The sequence below is a fragment of the Pseudopipra pipra genome, chromosome 16 (assembly GCF_036250125.1).
Source record: "Pseudopipra pipra isolate bDixPip1 chromosome 16, bDixPip1.hap1, whole genome shotgun sequence".
NCBI classification, from domain to species: domain Eukaryota; kingdom Metazoa; phylum Chordata; class Aves; order Passeriformes; family Pipridae; genus Pseudopipra; species Pseudopipra pipra.
The window spans coordinates 7,732,398-7,748,532 of NC_087564.1; the positions used below are offsets into that span (position 1 = coordinate 7,732,398).

The 16,135-nt window shown below is 40.0% G+C and overlaps 1 protein-coding gene across 4 annotated transcripts in view; it reads right to left on the minus strand.

The window, feature by feature from the left end:
- The window catches only part of MYH11 (myosin heavy chain 11), a 56,831-nt gene that overhangs the window by 13,786 nt on the left and 26,910 nt on the right, over nucleotides 1–16,135 (minus strand). For 3 of the 4 annotated variants that reach the window (XM_064672881.1, XM_064672879.1, XM_064672882.1), the window contains exons 6-26: nucleotides 15,126–15,146; nucleotides 12,818–12,910; nucleotides 11,852–11,915; nucleotides 10,457–10,555; nucleotides 9,303–9,446; nucleotides 7,714–7,809; nucleotides 7,210–7,328; nucleotides 6,899–7,051; nucleotides 6,284–6,457; nucleotides 5,921–6,094; nucleotides 5,375–5,489; nucleotides 4,255–4,451; nucleotides 3,970–4,091; nucleotides 3,800–3,869; nucleotides 3,503–3,663; nucleotides 2,967–3,075; nucleotides 2,209–2,340; nucleotides 1,724–1,930; nucleotides 1,206–1,343; nucleotides 701–824; nucleotides 71–242 (exon numbers count right to left, since the gene is read on the minus strand). In XM_064672881.1, coding sequence (XP_064528951.1) covers nucleotides 71–242; nucleotides 701–824; nucleotides 1,206–1,343; nucleotides 1,724–1,930; nucleotides 2,209–2,340; nucleotides 2,967–3,075; nucleotides 3,503–3,663; nucleotides 3,800–3,869; nucleotides 3,970–4,091; nucleotides 4,255–4,451; nucleotides 5,375–5,489; nucleotides 5,921–6,094; nucleotides 6,284–6,457; nucleotides 6,899–7,051; nucleotides 7,210–7,328; nucleotides 7,714–7,809; nucleotides 9,303–9,446; nucleotides 10,457–10,555; nucleotides 11,852–11,915; nucleotides 12,818–12,910; nucleotides 15,126–15,146 — 2,684 coding nt within the window. The remainder of the gene's footprint in view (nucleotides 1–70; nucleotides 243–700; nucleotides 825–1,205; nucleotides 1,344–1,723; nucleotides 1,931–2,208; nucleotides 2,341–2,966; nucleotides 3,076–3,502; nucleotides 3,664–3,799; nucleotides 3,870–3,969; nucleotides 4,092–4,254; nucleotides 4,452–5,374; nucleotides 5,490–5,920; nucleotides 6,095–6,283; nucleotides 6,458–6,898; nucleotides 7,052–7,209; nucleotides 7,329–7,713; nucleotides 7,810–9,302; nucleotides 9,447–10,456; nucleotides 10,556–11,851; nucleotides 11,916–12,817; nucleotides 12,911–15,125; nucleotides 15,147–16,135) is intronic. The other variant, XM_064672880.1, reaches the window with a different exon arrangement.

A 16,135-nucleotide genomic window follows, 5' to 3' on the forward strand; every position in this document is an offset into this window, starting at 1 on the left:
ACTGTCTGAGAAGGGACAAGACAAGTTCCAGCCTGGGCTTTCAACTGTCTGCAGGCTCAAGAGTGAATACCTGGCTAGAGCAGCCTGCAGCTCTTCCTCCTTCTTGGCTAGTTGTGCCTTCAGGTCAGCAATTTGTGCCTGGAGCTCTGCAATCTGCTCATGTAGATCATTTGCCTCCCCTTCCAACTTCCTCTTAACTTTATCCAGTTCCTGTCTGCTCTTCTCTTCCTTCTTCAGCCGCACTGAAAAATGAAGGATTTTGGTCACCGGAGCGTGGTAGTGAAAGGAGGCCTTAGTCTGATCTTGAACTTAGGCAAAAATTGTTCTGTTCTCGAGTGTGGCCATACATTTAACTACAAGTTACTGTGTTTTTCAAGCAACATGCAATACCTTATTTCTAGCCATCCTAGAGATTCCTTTATTTATCTTTCTCCAAAAGAAGCATTAATTTTTTTTCTCAAATTTTCTCTCTACTCTTTTTTATGTAAAAAATAAAATGTATCAGTTGTTTGTGCACCCTGGGGTTTTGGAGATTCTCAAGTACAGAGTGGTTTCAGCATACGAAATTTGGAAAACACCCCACAGATTTTTTAGAAGTTCTCTCCATATTCTCATTGGTTTTTTTTGTTCTGTGCCAAGGCAACAACAAAACCACCACCAACAAATAAAAAAAATCCTAAGAAACTATTGCTTATGTTACCTTCAAGTTCTGAAATCATAGATTCATGTTTGTTCTTGAGCTTTGTAAGATTTTTGGCTTTTTCTTCTTCTTCTGCAAGATTTGTTGTTAGATCGCTTATTCTTTCCTCAAGGAGTTTTCTTTCCTTAAGAAAAATAAAATACTTCTGTTAACAAGAGTGTCTGTCATTGGTGATCATGAATCAACTCTCTGCCTACAAAAAATGTCCAAGAAACTGTCTTTTTATGCTGTATTTCTTGAGACTGTAGTGATACATTTCAAATTTTTGATTACAGAGGAACTGAGGAGTGGTGTCTGTGAATTCCATGTTCTCTAACCTGCTGCTATTAGGATCCTGTGCTGGTAAGTACAGGGCTCAGTTCACAGGACCATTCTCTTTCAAAAAGTACTTGCTTACTGCCAGTTTTAATAATGAAGTTTGGTTGAAATTAGTTGAAACCCAAGAGAAGATGTTCTCTCAACTTTCATTGTTTTCAGAGTAAGAAAATGGACCCAGAACACTCACTTTGGTTAGCTTGTTATTCTGATCCTCCATTATCAGAATATCATCTTCCATTTTCTTTATCTTGCTATCTGCTGCTACTTTTTCAAGTTGCAGTTTCTGCCTTGCTTCTTCTTCTGCTTCCAGCTGTTCCTCAAGGTCCTTTGAGGGAGAAAAAGAAATCCACAAAACATCAGTTCTGGAGAAAAAATACCACTTAGATTAAGAAATACTTCATGTTTGTTACAGTGTGTGGAGTATGTTGTAGACTTTGTTGTTTTTATTAAGAACTAGACAATCGTAATACTTGGTGACACTGAAGGAAAGATTTGTTAAAATACTTTTTTAGAGAAAAGATTGTTTAAAGTTGAGGTGGGGAAGAAGGGAACTCTGGAAGAAAGAGCATCAGTTGATTTTTTTTTACTTCAGTGGCATAGACATGCCCTCTGCAGAGGGCTGTGCAGGATCTGAGGTTTGCCAGTCTCGGTTTTTCTCAGTGAGACCCAAGTTATTGTCTGTATTTGTCACTTATCCCTCCTTACCAGCATTTGTTGTTGCATCTTTTTCTTCTCTGCTTGCAGCTGCTGGCTGCGCTCCTCCTCTTCCTCAATTCTGGCTTCCATCTCATGCAGAATCTCTTCCAGCTCTTGTTTCTTAGCAGCTAAACGGACTCTCATCTCTTCAGCCTCAGCATACAGTTCGGTTTCTGCCTGAAGCTGCTCCTGAAGGAGGTTCTTCTCTTCAACAAGCTATGCAGATAAAATAGGAAGTTAAGGTTTGGACTGTGTTGTTTTACTGGGCAGTCCTGGGGTACAGGCAGGCAGCTCTACCACACGTTCTCGTGTGGATTTTGGGCCTTTATGAAGAAACTGGAAGTTTGTCTGTACTGAACTTTTGTTCTGGACCATCACTGTGAATACAATCATGAGTACAAGGGAAAGAAACACCTTCATTATAATATATTATAGCTTCTGAAAATGGTAAAAGAATGGCTAGTGTTTCCCAGAGGCTGAGAGCTGTAAATTACCTGCGAGTGTTTCTGTTCCAGCTCCTTCAATTCGCTCTCTGCTTTTTGCTGTCTTTCCTTAGTTTTCTGTAGTTCTTCATCCTTGGCCTGCATTTCTTCCTCTTGGCGGGTGACTTGCAGCAGTGGTTTCACCTGCAAATAGAAAGGTTTTTTTAGGAATGTTTCCTGTCAGTATTGATATGGCTGAGCATGGTACTTCAAGGTGCTGGGCTGACTGGCAGTAGTGGTGGTGCTGTCATTGCTCAAGACTGGACAAATACTGTCCAGCCATGCTCGATGTGAACATCTTTAAAGCAGTGAGCCTCAGCAGTGCTGCTCTTGGCCATCTCTGTGGTAATTCTTGGAGCCTTGTGAGCACCTCTGCCTTCAATAGTGTCACTTTTGGAATGGCTCCAGGCCTGTTTTCATCCATTGATAATGTACAAAAGATACCTCTGCATAGAAAGGCAATGTGCCCATGCAGGTGTGTGTTACTGCCTATTTCTGGTTGCAGAGATAGTTATCAATGTTATCCATGTTATCAATGGAGGTAGGAACAGTTTTCTGAATCCAGACTGAAGGCTGTTCTTGAAAAACCTGAGCCTTTTCAATAGGAAAATAGACTTAATTTGTATGAGTGAGAGGAAGATGTTTAGTGTCACAGTTAGGGAATTCCTGAGCTACTGTGTTCCCCACAGCTATATCACTCTGCATGTTCAGAAAATTCAGTTTTACTCTGTGTTCTCATTATCCACTCACTTTAGTGAACAGTCACTCACTTTAGTGAACAGTCTCCACCACTGCCAGTTCCTCAGCTTCAGGTAAGCAGCACAATTTCTTTGGATAACCTTCATTGCAGTCAGCTGTTGCTGCCTCTTGGCAAATGCCCTGTGATTAAAAGCATAAAGCAAATTGGTTCAGTCTGAGAATACAAAGTGTTTGCAAGATATACACATTAAACAAATAAACTCTGGCATGAGAGTCTGCTGAGTAGCCACGTGGTTTGAGAAGTCTGGCACAAATTCTTCTGTTGCTTAAACAGTGCCTGTACTTTCCTGAGGAAAGTGATAACTCTGGTTAACTGCCTGGTGTTTTCTTTAGTCTTCTGGTTTTGGCTGTTTGCACTCACTAGGTAGGCACAGATGACAAAGTGTACATCTAGTTCTGCATGTGAGTCCTTCACTGGACACGAGTTCTAATGCAATACAAATAATAAATCATGTTTTAATATCTTCAATTTGTTATATGGAGAACTAAAGGCCCCTGTAGATACTCTGCTGCAGAAGACATTCTTTTTGTTAGTACATATTCTTACTTTCTTGCCAGGTAGCCTCGGGACATAGCTTGGAAGGTGATAATGACATCTGTGATCTTCAGGTCTCTCTCTTCTTCCAGGTGAGCCAGAACACCAGTTCTGAAGAAGATTTTACTCTGTCCAATTCTGTACAAGTTGGGATCAAGTTCCAGTGCTTTGATCTGGGGGAAAACAGGGATATTTGTTAACTCCAGTGCTGAGGTTTAGGGTATTAAAAATCACTTCTCTTTAGTCTCAACACTTTTACATAGGAAGCGTAGAACTAATTATTGATAGGATCGAAAATGCTTTCCTCACCATGAGTATGCAGGCCTGCTTCCCATCCATGAATCCTTTAGGAATAGCACTTGCAGCGAGAATCTCGTATCTGCCAAAAGATGTTTATGTTAGGGAGGTCGAAACACGTTAGATGGTTTGCATGTATTAAACCACTTGTAAAGCCAGAGTTAGGACTGAGGGATTCCTACCGCTGACGGAACTCCTGGAAGACGATCCTGTTGGGGAATCCCTGCCGGCAGATACGGATACCTTCCAGGACACCATTGCAGCGCAACTGCTCCAGCACTAAATGGGCATCGAGTTTGCCAGACTGAAAAGGGAACAGAAGGTATTTTTAGCACAGTAGAGATTTACAGAAATGTTACCATCCATATAACTATGTTTGAAGATATTCAGACAGCTCTGTCGTGTGCAGTGAGAGCTCAACAGGAATAATGTGCCAGGAGAGTGAAGATTGAGCATTTGAAATTTACCCTTTTTTCGTGATTTGGAATGATGCAGCGGACAAAGTTGGGATTGGTATTCCTTAAGGTGGTCATCAGTTTAGTCAGCTGCTCCTTGTAGAGTTGTCCAACAGTACGGAACATGCCCTTCTTGGTTTTTGAAGCACTAGGGAGTGATGAGCTTTCACTCATCTTGGCCATTTGGTCCAGCCCGACTATACGGTCCACTGAAATGGAAAAGAAAGTGTGAGTGGAACTGATATAAACTGTCCCTGCCTCACATTACACCTGTCACTGGCATTGTTAAACTGCAACTTGCCAAAGAGGACTAATATGTTTTTGATGCAGTAGAAGCATTCTGACAAAAGTACTAAAAGACCTTCTGGGTAAATAGTCTACTACTGTCAAACATAGAAATGAGGATCTTTGTTAACTAGTGACACAATGAAGCAATTGAATATCCAGGATATATTTGATTTTGTTTGCTCTAAAACAGACAATCCTACTGCTAAATATCCAGCTGGTAGGTTGGTGTCAGAACCAGGAACATCATCAGCTCTTGATTCCCATCTGTTATCCAGTGATTCTCAAAGTCTAGCTAATCATCTCCCTCACTTATTTGATAATTCAGAGCCACCTTACTGGTGTGTGAATGCATGTTTATATCCATGAATTAAATATTTATACTGTACTATATGTGTTACAGATCCATGTAAACTTTTTAAAGACAAAGTCTTTTATAAGCATTCAGACTTCCTCAACTCAAGCAGATTGTACATCATGGGAGAGAACTGGGCAGGACTTCTGTGAGAAGAATGTGTAAAGTCATTCACTCATAAAACCCAACAATAACCTGTATTAAATGAGGTCTACAATATCACATATTCAGGAACATTATAACAGTGTAATGAATAATTTTTATTCTGTTGCTGAATTATATTAAGTAAGGAATTCTTTTCATAGTGCTTAAAACTATCTGATGAAGTGTTCCATAAATATATCTTTAGAACACATTATTCTTGTTTCTTAGTTCAGTCTCTTCTATGCTTATCATGTTTACAATTGTGCCAGCAAGGGGTGGCTGTCAAAAAGTTCTGGTAGGAGTTTCTCCCTTTGAACCATATCACTGATTTAGAGTTGTGATTCATACCATCTTTCCAAAGGTCTGCCACAAATTTGTCTGAAGACTGGTTCAGCAGAGAGGTCACATTGTCATTTAGTGGATCCATGTTCTTTGTTAGCCAGGCAGTTGCATTGTAGGTAACCTGCAGGGAACAGTTCTATGTCAAAAATCTGCTCTTGATAAAGAAATCTGCAGTGCCCAAGAACACAGGGCACTGTATTAACACAATATCATACAAATAACAATAATGTGAAAAGCTTTCTAGGGTTGAGAGCTGAGTTGAGTATTTATTCTCACATATACTAGCATTTTTAAAATGTCTGCTTGCTAGAAAAGAATCCAGATTACTTGGATTTTCAATAACCTCAGTGCTGGTTATTTTTTTTTCCTTGTGAGCTTAGCACAACCATGACTGCTTTGCAAATCTTATTTCATATTTTATATAATTAAAGCACTTAATATACACATTTCATAATTAAACCCACCCCTTATCCATGCAGTGTTTCTATTTTACCATTTGGGTATCAAAGAATCCAGATTCCCCAAGTCAGAAAAGCTCAATCTGTCCAGTACCTTTCCTGCATAGTGCATTATACAGAATTCAGTTTTATCCTTGAGTTGCTTGGGCTTCTGGAATTTGGGATGGTTGCCTTGTTCTGCCATTAGTTTCTCCACAAAGGATGTGTCAGTAGCTTTGGGGAACCAACACTCTTCATCCAGCAGAGCCAGGACACCTGGAGGGTTGGTCTGCAGTGGGAGTGATATCAGATCAGTATCTGACAAAGACAAAGCACCACCTTCTTCCCCCCTTAGGTTACAGATCATCCCAGGCAATAAAGGATCCGAAACACCTTAAAGACCTCTCTTATTGTACTGATACATAACTGGGCCTGATGCAACCTATGCACTACCCCACCTGTAGAGAGATTATCTTACAGGTCTTTCAATCAGCTCAATGCAAGGTTGCAGGTCAAGGCCAAAGTCAATAAAATTCCATTCAATGCCTTCTCGCTGGTATTCCTCTTGCTCCAGTATAAACATTGTGTGGTTGAAAAGCTGCTGAAGTTTCTCATTAGTGTAGTTGATGCACAGCTGCTCAAAGGAATTGATCTGTGAAGGGGACAAAAGTGAATTTCTAATATTAGAAAGAGACATTCAAGAGCAAACTTAAATGGCAAGATGATGGTTGTTATTTTCTATTTATTTTTTGCATATTAGAGAATTCAAATATAAAGATCTATATTTTTCCAATATAATGTCTTGGAAATTTAGAGTAAGTTCTCAAGTAGGTAAATCTTTGTACTGGGATCTGTTCAGTAAACTGTAAAAAGCAGACCCTGTAGGAACATTCTGCCAGATCCCAGAGCTTCCTGCCCACAGGAAGGGCAAGCAGCCAGGTGTAGCAGACCTGTGGGTTGTGCTGGCCATGGGCTGCCAGCCTGAAAGAACCAAATGGGTTTTGTGGCTCTGAACTTAGATGTTTGTTACCTCATATCCAAACCACTGCATGATGATATGGAGTTCAGTCAGCTTGTGCCCCACAGTACGTACCTCAAAAATCTCAAATCCAGCAATATCAAGGATCCCCAAGAAGGAAGCACCTTGTCTTTTTGTTTTGTCCAGAGCTTTGTTCACACGAGCGAGGATCCAGCGGAAGAGACGCTCAAATTTTGCCTTTGCCAAAGCCTCTATGGCAAAGTCCGCCTGGAAAAAGTAGGTGGAAATTGGAAGTCAGAGGAGAAACCCACTTAACTGCTAGTTTTTGTAGAGATAACGAGACAGAACCCCCACATTTCCCTTTTGATAAGATGCAAGAAAAAAGGAGCATAGCTTCAGGAGAGCTGAGCAGACTGCACAGATACCTGCTCTTTGGTCTGAGCTTTCTGGACAACATCTCGTCCTACTTTGATCCTTGGGGTTAGAATAGATCTTGTGAAATCTGTCACATTAATCCCCATCAGGTGACACACTTTTTGTGCAGCTAGAATAAAAGAGTGAGATTTTATTTCAGATGGTATTTTCTCTTAGCAGGTCAGTAAGTGTGAATATGAGTAGCTCAGCAAGTATGCGAAATTTATTTATCTTCCTTAAAAGCTCCTCTATTGTACATACAAGAGATGACACTTGCCATAAAAGTATCATTTGTGATCCAAGCAACAAATTCACTTTTCATCAATTTATGGATTCAAGATTACTAGAAATGGTAATGATAAATGAGCTGTTTTTAAGTATGGTACACGTTTAAAAGTCTACATAGCTACATAGGTAATAGCAATTAAATAAAAAAAAATGATAAAGAGTGCTTTTTAAGTTGCTAATTTATTAATTTCTTAATGGTAACTCAATTTTAAAGTGGTAAATCATACCAGTATTGTCTGGCATAGAAGCTTGATCAGTGTTTCTCTCCTTCTTGAAGACAATGTTACCCAGTTGTAGGACAGATGAAACAACCCTCAGTATTGCTGTAAGAGAACCAGATCATGTAAGGGAAGAACAGAATGGCCACATTTGGAAAGCTCAGTTCTCTGCAGTAGCAGAGGTTCATTCTACTGCCTGTGGTAGTCTGTACCTCTCTGGAAAGAGTTAGGCTTGCTTTAAAGGGCTGTGCCATAAACTGCAGGAGTCTGAGAGCTGGCTGAGCACCAAATTCAGCAATCTGTGCAGTGGAGTAAATGGGCCAGTCTGGGAACACCAGCACCTCCAAGCTAAGTTATGCTGGCTCCCCTGACAGACCCCCACATCTGAGGAATTCATCTCCCACTCACAGTGGCTAGTAGCATTTTCCCTGCTCAGTCACTCAAGAATACCTCTGTCTTTAAAATAAAAAAAATATCTGAATTACGAGCAGCTTCAAAAATGTGTGGCACTTCTGAAGATGCAGGAACATGTGGATGTTTAGTTGTGCAGCTGAAATCAGATGCATACATATCTTTGAAGGGTTAGTGTCAAAGTACAGAAAAGTAATTGATTAATGTTTGAGTACTAAAATATACACAAATTTGATGTCACCTAACTTCAGGCAGTAAAACCTACTGATGTGTTACAGAGGAGATTGCATAAATCTAGGGAGTTGTATTTGCTTATTTGGTAAATTGACACAGTTTTTGCTCAGCATCCCTCAGTCCCTGGTGCAGCCGTGGGACGTGAGGGAACTCTGCCAGCGGTCGCAGCTGCTCCAAAGCTCAAGTGATGGGATGACGCTGGTTTTGCCACCAGGTGTCACCTGGGGCATGGCAATTTGGATCCAGGGTCACTGAACACTGGCATGCACCAGCTGAAGCCCCACACGCTCCCAGCAACAGTGTGAGGTAAAAGTTATGCAGGTGGATGTCTCTGAAAAACTGTTTTTGAGATAGTTTAGCTGTTGTTTCATTCTCTGTGTTTTTATTTATCTTTTCTCTGGATCAGTGAATACATATGAGCTATTTGAGCCTGTTCCATTCCTTTCAAAAATAAATCAGATTATTTTGCAACTTTTTCACACTAGTTGTTGGAAAGTTCTGAAAAAATTGCTTTAAATGGTCATTACTGTTGGTAGAGCTGGCTTGAGTTCAGTAGTCTTTTTCGGGTATGTAGGGAGTTCTTCTAGTGAGAAATCTTCCCTTTCATAGACACAAATTACCTTTCAAAACACCATGTGTTACACTACTTTTCTCTGCTGACCCTGCATCAATGCTGTGGAATTCAGATGGGTCAGGAGTACATGTCATGTTCCTCCTACAAGCAGGTGTTTTGGAATTTATGAAATTTATAAGAAAAAGCCTTGCAATTCTTCATTCAGATGGACAGAAACATAGACATAAAATCTAAATAATCTTAATTTTTTTTATGTGAATGTAGCATCTTCATATGTATATTTTGCAAAGTGATTATTCTGAACAGAATTAACCTCTGCATTTGAATCTCTATATTTTGTGATGTGTACCTTGAATACAGTGTTGCTAACAATTCTCACCTGTCTGTTCCTCATCAGTAAAGCCCATGATTTTCATGGCTTCCAAGGTCTCCTGGAACATCTCATCATCTTGTTGAGAAGGAATAGGCACATAGCCACCAGATAGAAAGGTATAATTGTTGAAGCCTTCCAGCAACAGATCATCTAAAAAGAGGAAAAAAAGCTTTATTTGAGTGTATCTACTTAATGCTCTTGGTTCATGAATTCTCCTTAAGAACAGCAGAAAAAAACCCACCATTTTCACCAAAGGAAGACTGCTTGTATGAGGAGTTTAGGGTTTTGTAGTGCACAAATATTTTCAAAGTAACTCTTTATATAGCAAGCTTAATGGTGTTAACTTTTCCAGTTTTCATTAGACTGAGGAATGTCTCTGCATCTTGATGTAATTTTGTAACCTGTGGACTCAAAGCTGAGCCATTCTTGCCAAAATTCTTTTATTTAGAGCCATATATAACTACTCAGAATTATGCCTCTGCCTGTGGGGATTCATAGCAGGTAATAATTAGAATGGAACCAGATAACAACCGAAGTGGGCCGAGCTGAAAGGCTCTTCAGCCCTATTCTATGGCCAACAACAGATTCTTTGGTAAGGAACATAAAAGCCAGGGAAAATACAGACTTATCCATTGCTTTATACATTCTTTGGTGAGTTAGGGAAATATATCATATTTGAACCATGATATTCCACTACATTTTGTGTCTAATCCTTTTTTGGGATCCACTTGCACTTTTCACCTTCTCAGTGTTCTATGGGTTTCACAGTAATGCTGTGCTGTGGGAAAGACATTCTCTTAATTTATCTTAAAACCACAAGCTGATATTCTTATTGGAACCCCCAATTTCTTTTGTGTAAAACAGTGAATAACTCTTCCCAACTTGTCTCCTTGATGTTATTCAGGATGGGATCTGAATGAGTGCACATCTCCTGTAAATTGAAATATCCTGTAAACTGCAAACAACCTGCCTCAAACAGGGGGACATCAATTGGTGCTTTCTTATAAGTCACTTGAGAGAATTATTTTCTATAGCTAGAGGGCTGTTTATTTATAGAAAGGATTGAGTGACATACAATTAAAGAAATGAAGATAAATACTTAGGTGAGCCATTGCTCAGACTGTTCAATGAGGTGAGAGAATCATTAGTAGGTAACTTACTTCTCATTTGTTCAGAAGCTCCAGCAATCAAATAGTAAAAGATGTGAAATGTTCGCTCATCTTTAGCCTGACGAATAGCACGGGATTTTTCAAGCAAATCTGTTTGTCAAGTGTGTTAAAAAAAAAAAATCAATGACATATTTCAGTCCTTCCTTGAATGTACCATCAGCCTCAGAACCATCAATAGCATTGCTGAAATATTTGCCACGAGCTTGTCTAACAAGAACACGTGTCCAATTCTGTGGCAGGAGCTCTGGTGTTGGTATTATCCTTACCACAATAAGCAGCTCAATTTCCTACCTCTTATTGCATGGTAAATGCTGGTAATCACGATAATAAGCACAACAGACATAAATGCTTCTAAAATCAAAGATATAAAAATAATAGTCACAATATAATTCACACTACTTTGAAAATAAAGTACCAATAAGATTATTTCAACATAAGGGGGGGCTGCTAGGAAAAAAAGATCTTGTGGCCAGCACTGTAAGTATAAAAGGTATGTTATTTTTGTTAAAATGACCCTTCAGTCCTCCAGACATTAACTAGAAAGCTGTCATACTTGGTATCATATATACTTCTCCCTTAATAGATCATTCTCAATGCTTTTTCTTGGAATGCCTATACTCCAGTACAACATATCTGACCTTTGCTATTCCTAAACAGCAGGGCACATGATGCCAGAGACTTGGTCATTCAATCTGCAAGGCTCAGGAGCCTTCCCTTAGAGAAGCCAGGGTGCACATGGCTGAGGGTGAGACCCTACTGAGCAGCTGGCCTTCATCCCAACATGCTGTGAGGGATGGGACGAGGTGCCAAACCTGGACTTGAAATCAGGGACGCACTCTCAATCTCGAGTTCTGGGGTAAACTGTAGTGATAATACCAAGCATTCAGTGCTTTTTCAGGGTGCCTCTCACAGCACCAAGAAGATACAGGGAGTTTTAAAGCGTTTTATGCCTCTGGAACAGTAGGCCTCAGGGACCTGGAGTGACCCACGCAGGATCGTGCTGGTGTGAAACAAAACAGCTGCACAGCTCCCAAGGTCACATGCAGCCTTAAGCACAGAACAGTCTTTTCCCATTTTCCTTTTATCGGGACTCTGCTTTTAAAGTCTCCTGCCATTGCCTTAGGTATGGTGCCTCCACTTTTTGAAGCTGTTTACAGCCAATAGCCCACTTTCCTATAGCTGGGAAAACAGACCTGAAAATGGAAACGTGAGAGCGAGACAAACTGAGGAGCTGATACCAGCACAAACGGAGCCACTTCCCTCCATCTTTGTTTATACCAGGCTCTGCAATATTTGCCTTTCTTAGACATGCAGTGGAGCTTGTTTATCTTACTTCCCTCTGCTCACCCTAGTTAAGCCTCCAGGGCAGCTCACAGAAAAGGATACAAGTCTCTATGTTTGCTCCGACAATGTAGCCCGTCACATCGAAGTTGATGCGGATGAATTTGCCCTGTGAACGAAAGGAAGATCTAGATTGGGCTGTTCTTTCAGGTTATACCAGATTTTCCAATACTGGTATTAAATCTGCTTCATAAGATATGTACATCCTCCTCCTAAGAATAGCATGCTTGATTCCCTCCTGCTGGGACGACCGCTGGAAAAGCCTTCCTTTCAAGGAAGTGAACTTCTCTGATAATCCCCCTGCACAAATCCCCCACACATTTCATTCAGACATGTAGAGGGAAAGTTCTCCCTACTGGCTTTGGAAGCTGGGATATGACAGCATCTATTTTCTACTTTGATTTCCACAAGATCAATGAGGGAATAGCATTGGAATTGTGCAACTCCCTCTGCTAAGGTTGATCTGCATGGATCCCTGAACCTTGCAGGGAGAGAGCAGAGGCAGGAGACGAGGGTCTGCTGGGAAAACAGGCATCTGCCAGCATTCCCAGAAAGAAGTGTTGTCAGAGGGACAACCTTCAGCTCGCAACATTCTAACTCAAATCTGTATAGCTGTTTTTATTTTTTCTCCAGTTGTTTTTCATTTAATATATTAACCATCAGAGTCACACCTTATGAGGTATACACTCAACAGTGGTGCAAAGACAAAGAAAGTACAGATTTTGTTTGCAAATATTCCGAAGGTGGATATATCTTGGAGCAGGAATTGACTCTGGAAGGTCACACATAGAGAGTGAGAGGACAATGGTATTGTCAAATTTGAGCCTGTTCTTTAATATTCTGTCACACCAAATTCCTGTTTCAGAGGGGAATTCCACACTGTTTTTAAGGGATTAGTTTTAAGACCTCCTTTAATGAGAAGCACTGATGGGGGCCACTGTCTATACACTGGGTTTCAAAATGTGTTGTACCTCCCCCCCCACATAGACCAACTGGATTTCTCCTACTTACGAATCTGGAGGAGTTGTCATTCTTCACAGTTTTGGCATTTCCGAAAGCTTCAAGAATAGGGTTTGCCTGTAGAAGCTGTTTTTCCAGCTCACCCTAAAATTCATTCAGAAGCAGTTAACACTGAAATTCATACTTAGTTTAAACCAACACATGTACACTGGAGTAAAATGTGAAATCTAAGTCTCTAATTTTTTTTGCTGAATACTGCATTTCGTGTGGATTTGTTTTCATTCTCTGTTAATCTTTGTGTTTATATATTTGTATAACTGACTGCTGCCCTGTAAACATGACCCTTTTCCAGCCCTGTTGACTGTGACAGATCAAACTCTATTAATCTGTTTAGCATCATGACTGGCCTTTGTTAAAAAAAGGGGTCATTCAATGTCAATTATTTTTTTTGGTTTAATATCATTTTTAAAAGGGATATTCTTAAAGGAACCTCTAGCATGTCTTTTTCAAGTTAGTTTATTGAGATCCTTTGCTAGCAAATGACAATGTAATTAGAATAACTTGCTGAGAATCATTTTAATGTAATGCAGCACAAAGCTACAAAGCAGATTTCATCAAGTCTATTAATAATGAGTCATGCAAGGCTACTTAGGTTAAATATGGAATTGCATTGATTTATTTCAAACCAGGATAATGAATTCTCATGCAAACACACAAACCTAATATATATTGTTAATTGTGATTGGTAATTTCTAAGGTAACAAATCATGCAATGAAACAAGCACGCATTTAATTCCGTTTATTTATCTAACCTATTTCTAAGCAAATCAATGAAGTTTAAAAAACCCTTTGTATATGTATCCATCTTTTCTGAACTTTTCATTCAGCTCTGTCCTATGACACCATTTACTTTCACATTTGCTTCTTGTCATCCTGTTCTTTGACTACTACTCTGTAGTAACATGCATTATTTCAAATAACTCACTCTAAAAAGAAAATAGATAATATGATATATTTAAAATAATTTTAATTAGAAAATAAGGCAATATTTTGAATGAATCTAGGAAATAGTTTGGAAAATGAAAGTGCTTCCCAATTAGTGTGCAAAACTGGTAACTTTTTTCTAAATGTTGCTCCTGAATGTCTCCTGAATTCTGTGGTGATGATGAGAGCTACCTCAAAAATATAATTAAAAACCTTACTACCCAAGAGTTGGAGGTAGGGGGAGGGAAGATTTCCAAACAAGCTAATACAGGAATCCTAGAATAAGTAGTGAATCCCTAGAAGTCCCTGAAGATTCTCTGCACTGAACAACTCTGTCCAGTTACACTCTGTAGGTTTAAAAAACTCCAGTATAAGAGGGGGGCGTTGCTGAAATCAGATGGTCACAGCTAAAATAGAGCCTTCTCTGTCAAACTGAGACAGATACCACCTGCTTCTAGTGAGAACTGAACCATGTCATAAACTTGGGGTTTAAAACCATGACTCCCAAGGAGCAGCATCATGTGCAGCTCCAAGTCCACCCAGCTCCACAGAGGTGCCTATGCCAACCATGAATGATTTTTTTTGCAGAGAGATTGTTGAAGGAAGGACTAAATTAACTTCAGGGCACACAACACATTGCCCTTTGTCATAGCTGGAGTCTGAGAGGCAGCAGTTGGGATGGGGGAAAAAAAACTTTAAAAAAAAAATCCCATTTGGCTGGCACAGAAACACAAAGAATATGCCAGCAAACCTGCCTGTATTCCCAAAGCATCGGGATGCTGGGAAGGCACAACACAAGAGAGGAGCTTCCCAGTCAGAAGCTGCTGTAACACACCTGCAGACACGTGCTGCAGTGGGAGTTGCTCTGTTATAGCAGCAAGCTGAGAACATGCTAACTCTTGTGGGTGTGACTCAACATGAAAATTGAAAGCAATAACCAGTGGAAAGCATGCAGCCAAACGAATCAAACACCGTGAGGTTTAGGAATTATTTCACAGCAGTCCTAAAAAGTTCAACCTGAAGCACAGAAAGCCTTTGGGTATTTCATTCAGAAATCACATTACTTAATTTCAGGCTGAAAGGCTCTTCCAGGATCGTGGGAAATTTAGTTCAAACTATGGCAATTGGAACACACACAGAGATAAAGAAGAGAGTGATATTTGAAAGATGACCCTGCCTGTGTCAGACCTCATTCTTTACCATGGAGCCTGACACAGTTAGGGTTGATTTGTGAGAGCATTTGGTGCTATTGTTGCTTTTTGTCATATCATACAACATATTTCAATGAAATCTCTTAAATTTTTGGGGTGCAACAATAGCATGCAGATCTACACTCCGTGCCTTAAACACACACCAAACAGTCTAAGTTACTCACGTAAGCAAAAGATGGACCTTGCTGTATTGAATAACATGGTATAAAACAAGTGTCAGTATAATTTCCGTTAGACAGACATTCTTATTGTTTTTTTTTCTGTATTAAAATAACCAATACACAGTTTCCATGCAAATAAACCAGGAATACGGATACAAACAATCTATTGCAGACATAACAAGAGTACAAATACCATTAACATATAGAGAGCATTTTAGCTGAAGAAAAAAAAAACCAACCTGAAGCAAAAGGATGGGATTTGGATCCAGCCCCAGATTAGTCTTTCAGGACCAGGCAAGGACAAATATTTTCATGATAAATCCCTAGCTCTCCTCTGGTGCAACTGAGGCATTTTGCTATTAATTTTATTTTAAGGACTGAGATTGCTGTGTCAGTAGTCCCAATCACTGAATTACTCTTTTCCAGCATGTTATTGGACAAATTAGACTTTCTCTCAGCTCCTATCTGATGGATATTTGCCTTCAGGTCTGTCTCAGGGCAAATTTAATCCTGGGACTCATGTAATTCCCCAGAGGAGTCAGCAGCAACTGCAGTTACATGCCTGTTAGGGATGGCCTGGGTACCACAAGTTCATTTCCCCCAGCCACTGAGCTGGGACTCAGGAGGAAGAAATAACTTTTTTTGCACAAACATTAAACAAAGAAAAACAATGCCTTTAGTCTTAAAGTGTTTACACTAAATTTAATTACAGATTTCTAGAAAATACTACCCAAAACGACATCTACTCCCTCCCCTGCCCCAAAGCAGAATCCACTGCACATAAAAGCCCAGTTATTTGTGCTGGAAGAGCCCGGGCTGCACAGCCTGTGCTCCGGAGTGCTCCGTGTGCCGGCGCACAGGCTGGGCAAGGGCAGCTCTGGGACCCAGCACAGGTGTGGTCATGAGAGTTTTACTTCATTTTCCACTGCCCTACTAATTTCTTATTTTGGACCCAGTCTTGTATTTGGGACACATTGAAATGTCTTTGTGAATTAAGCTTGTTTGGTCATAAA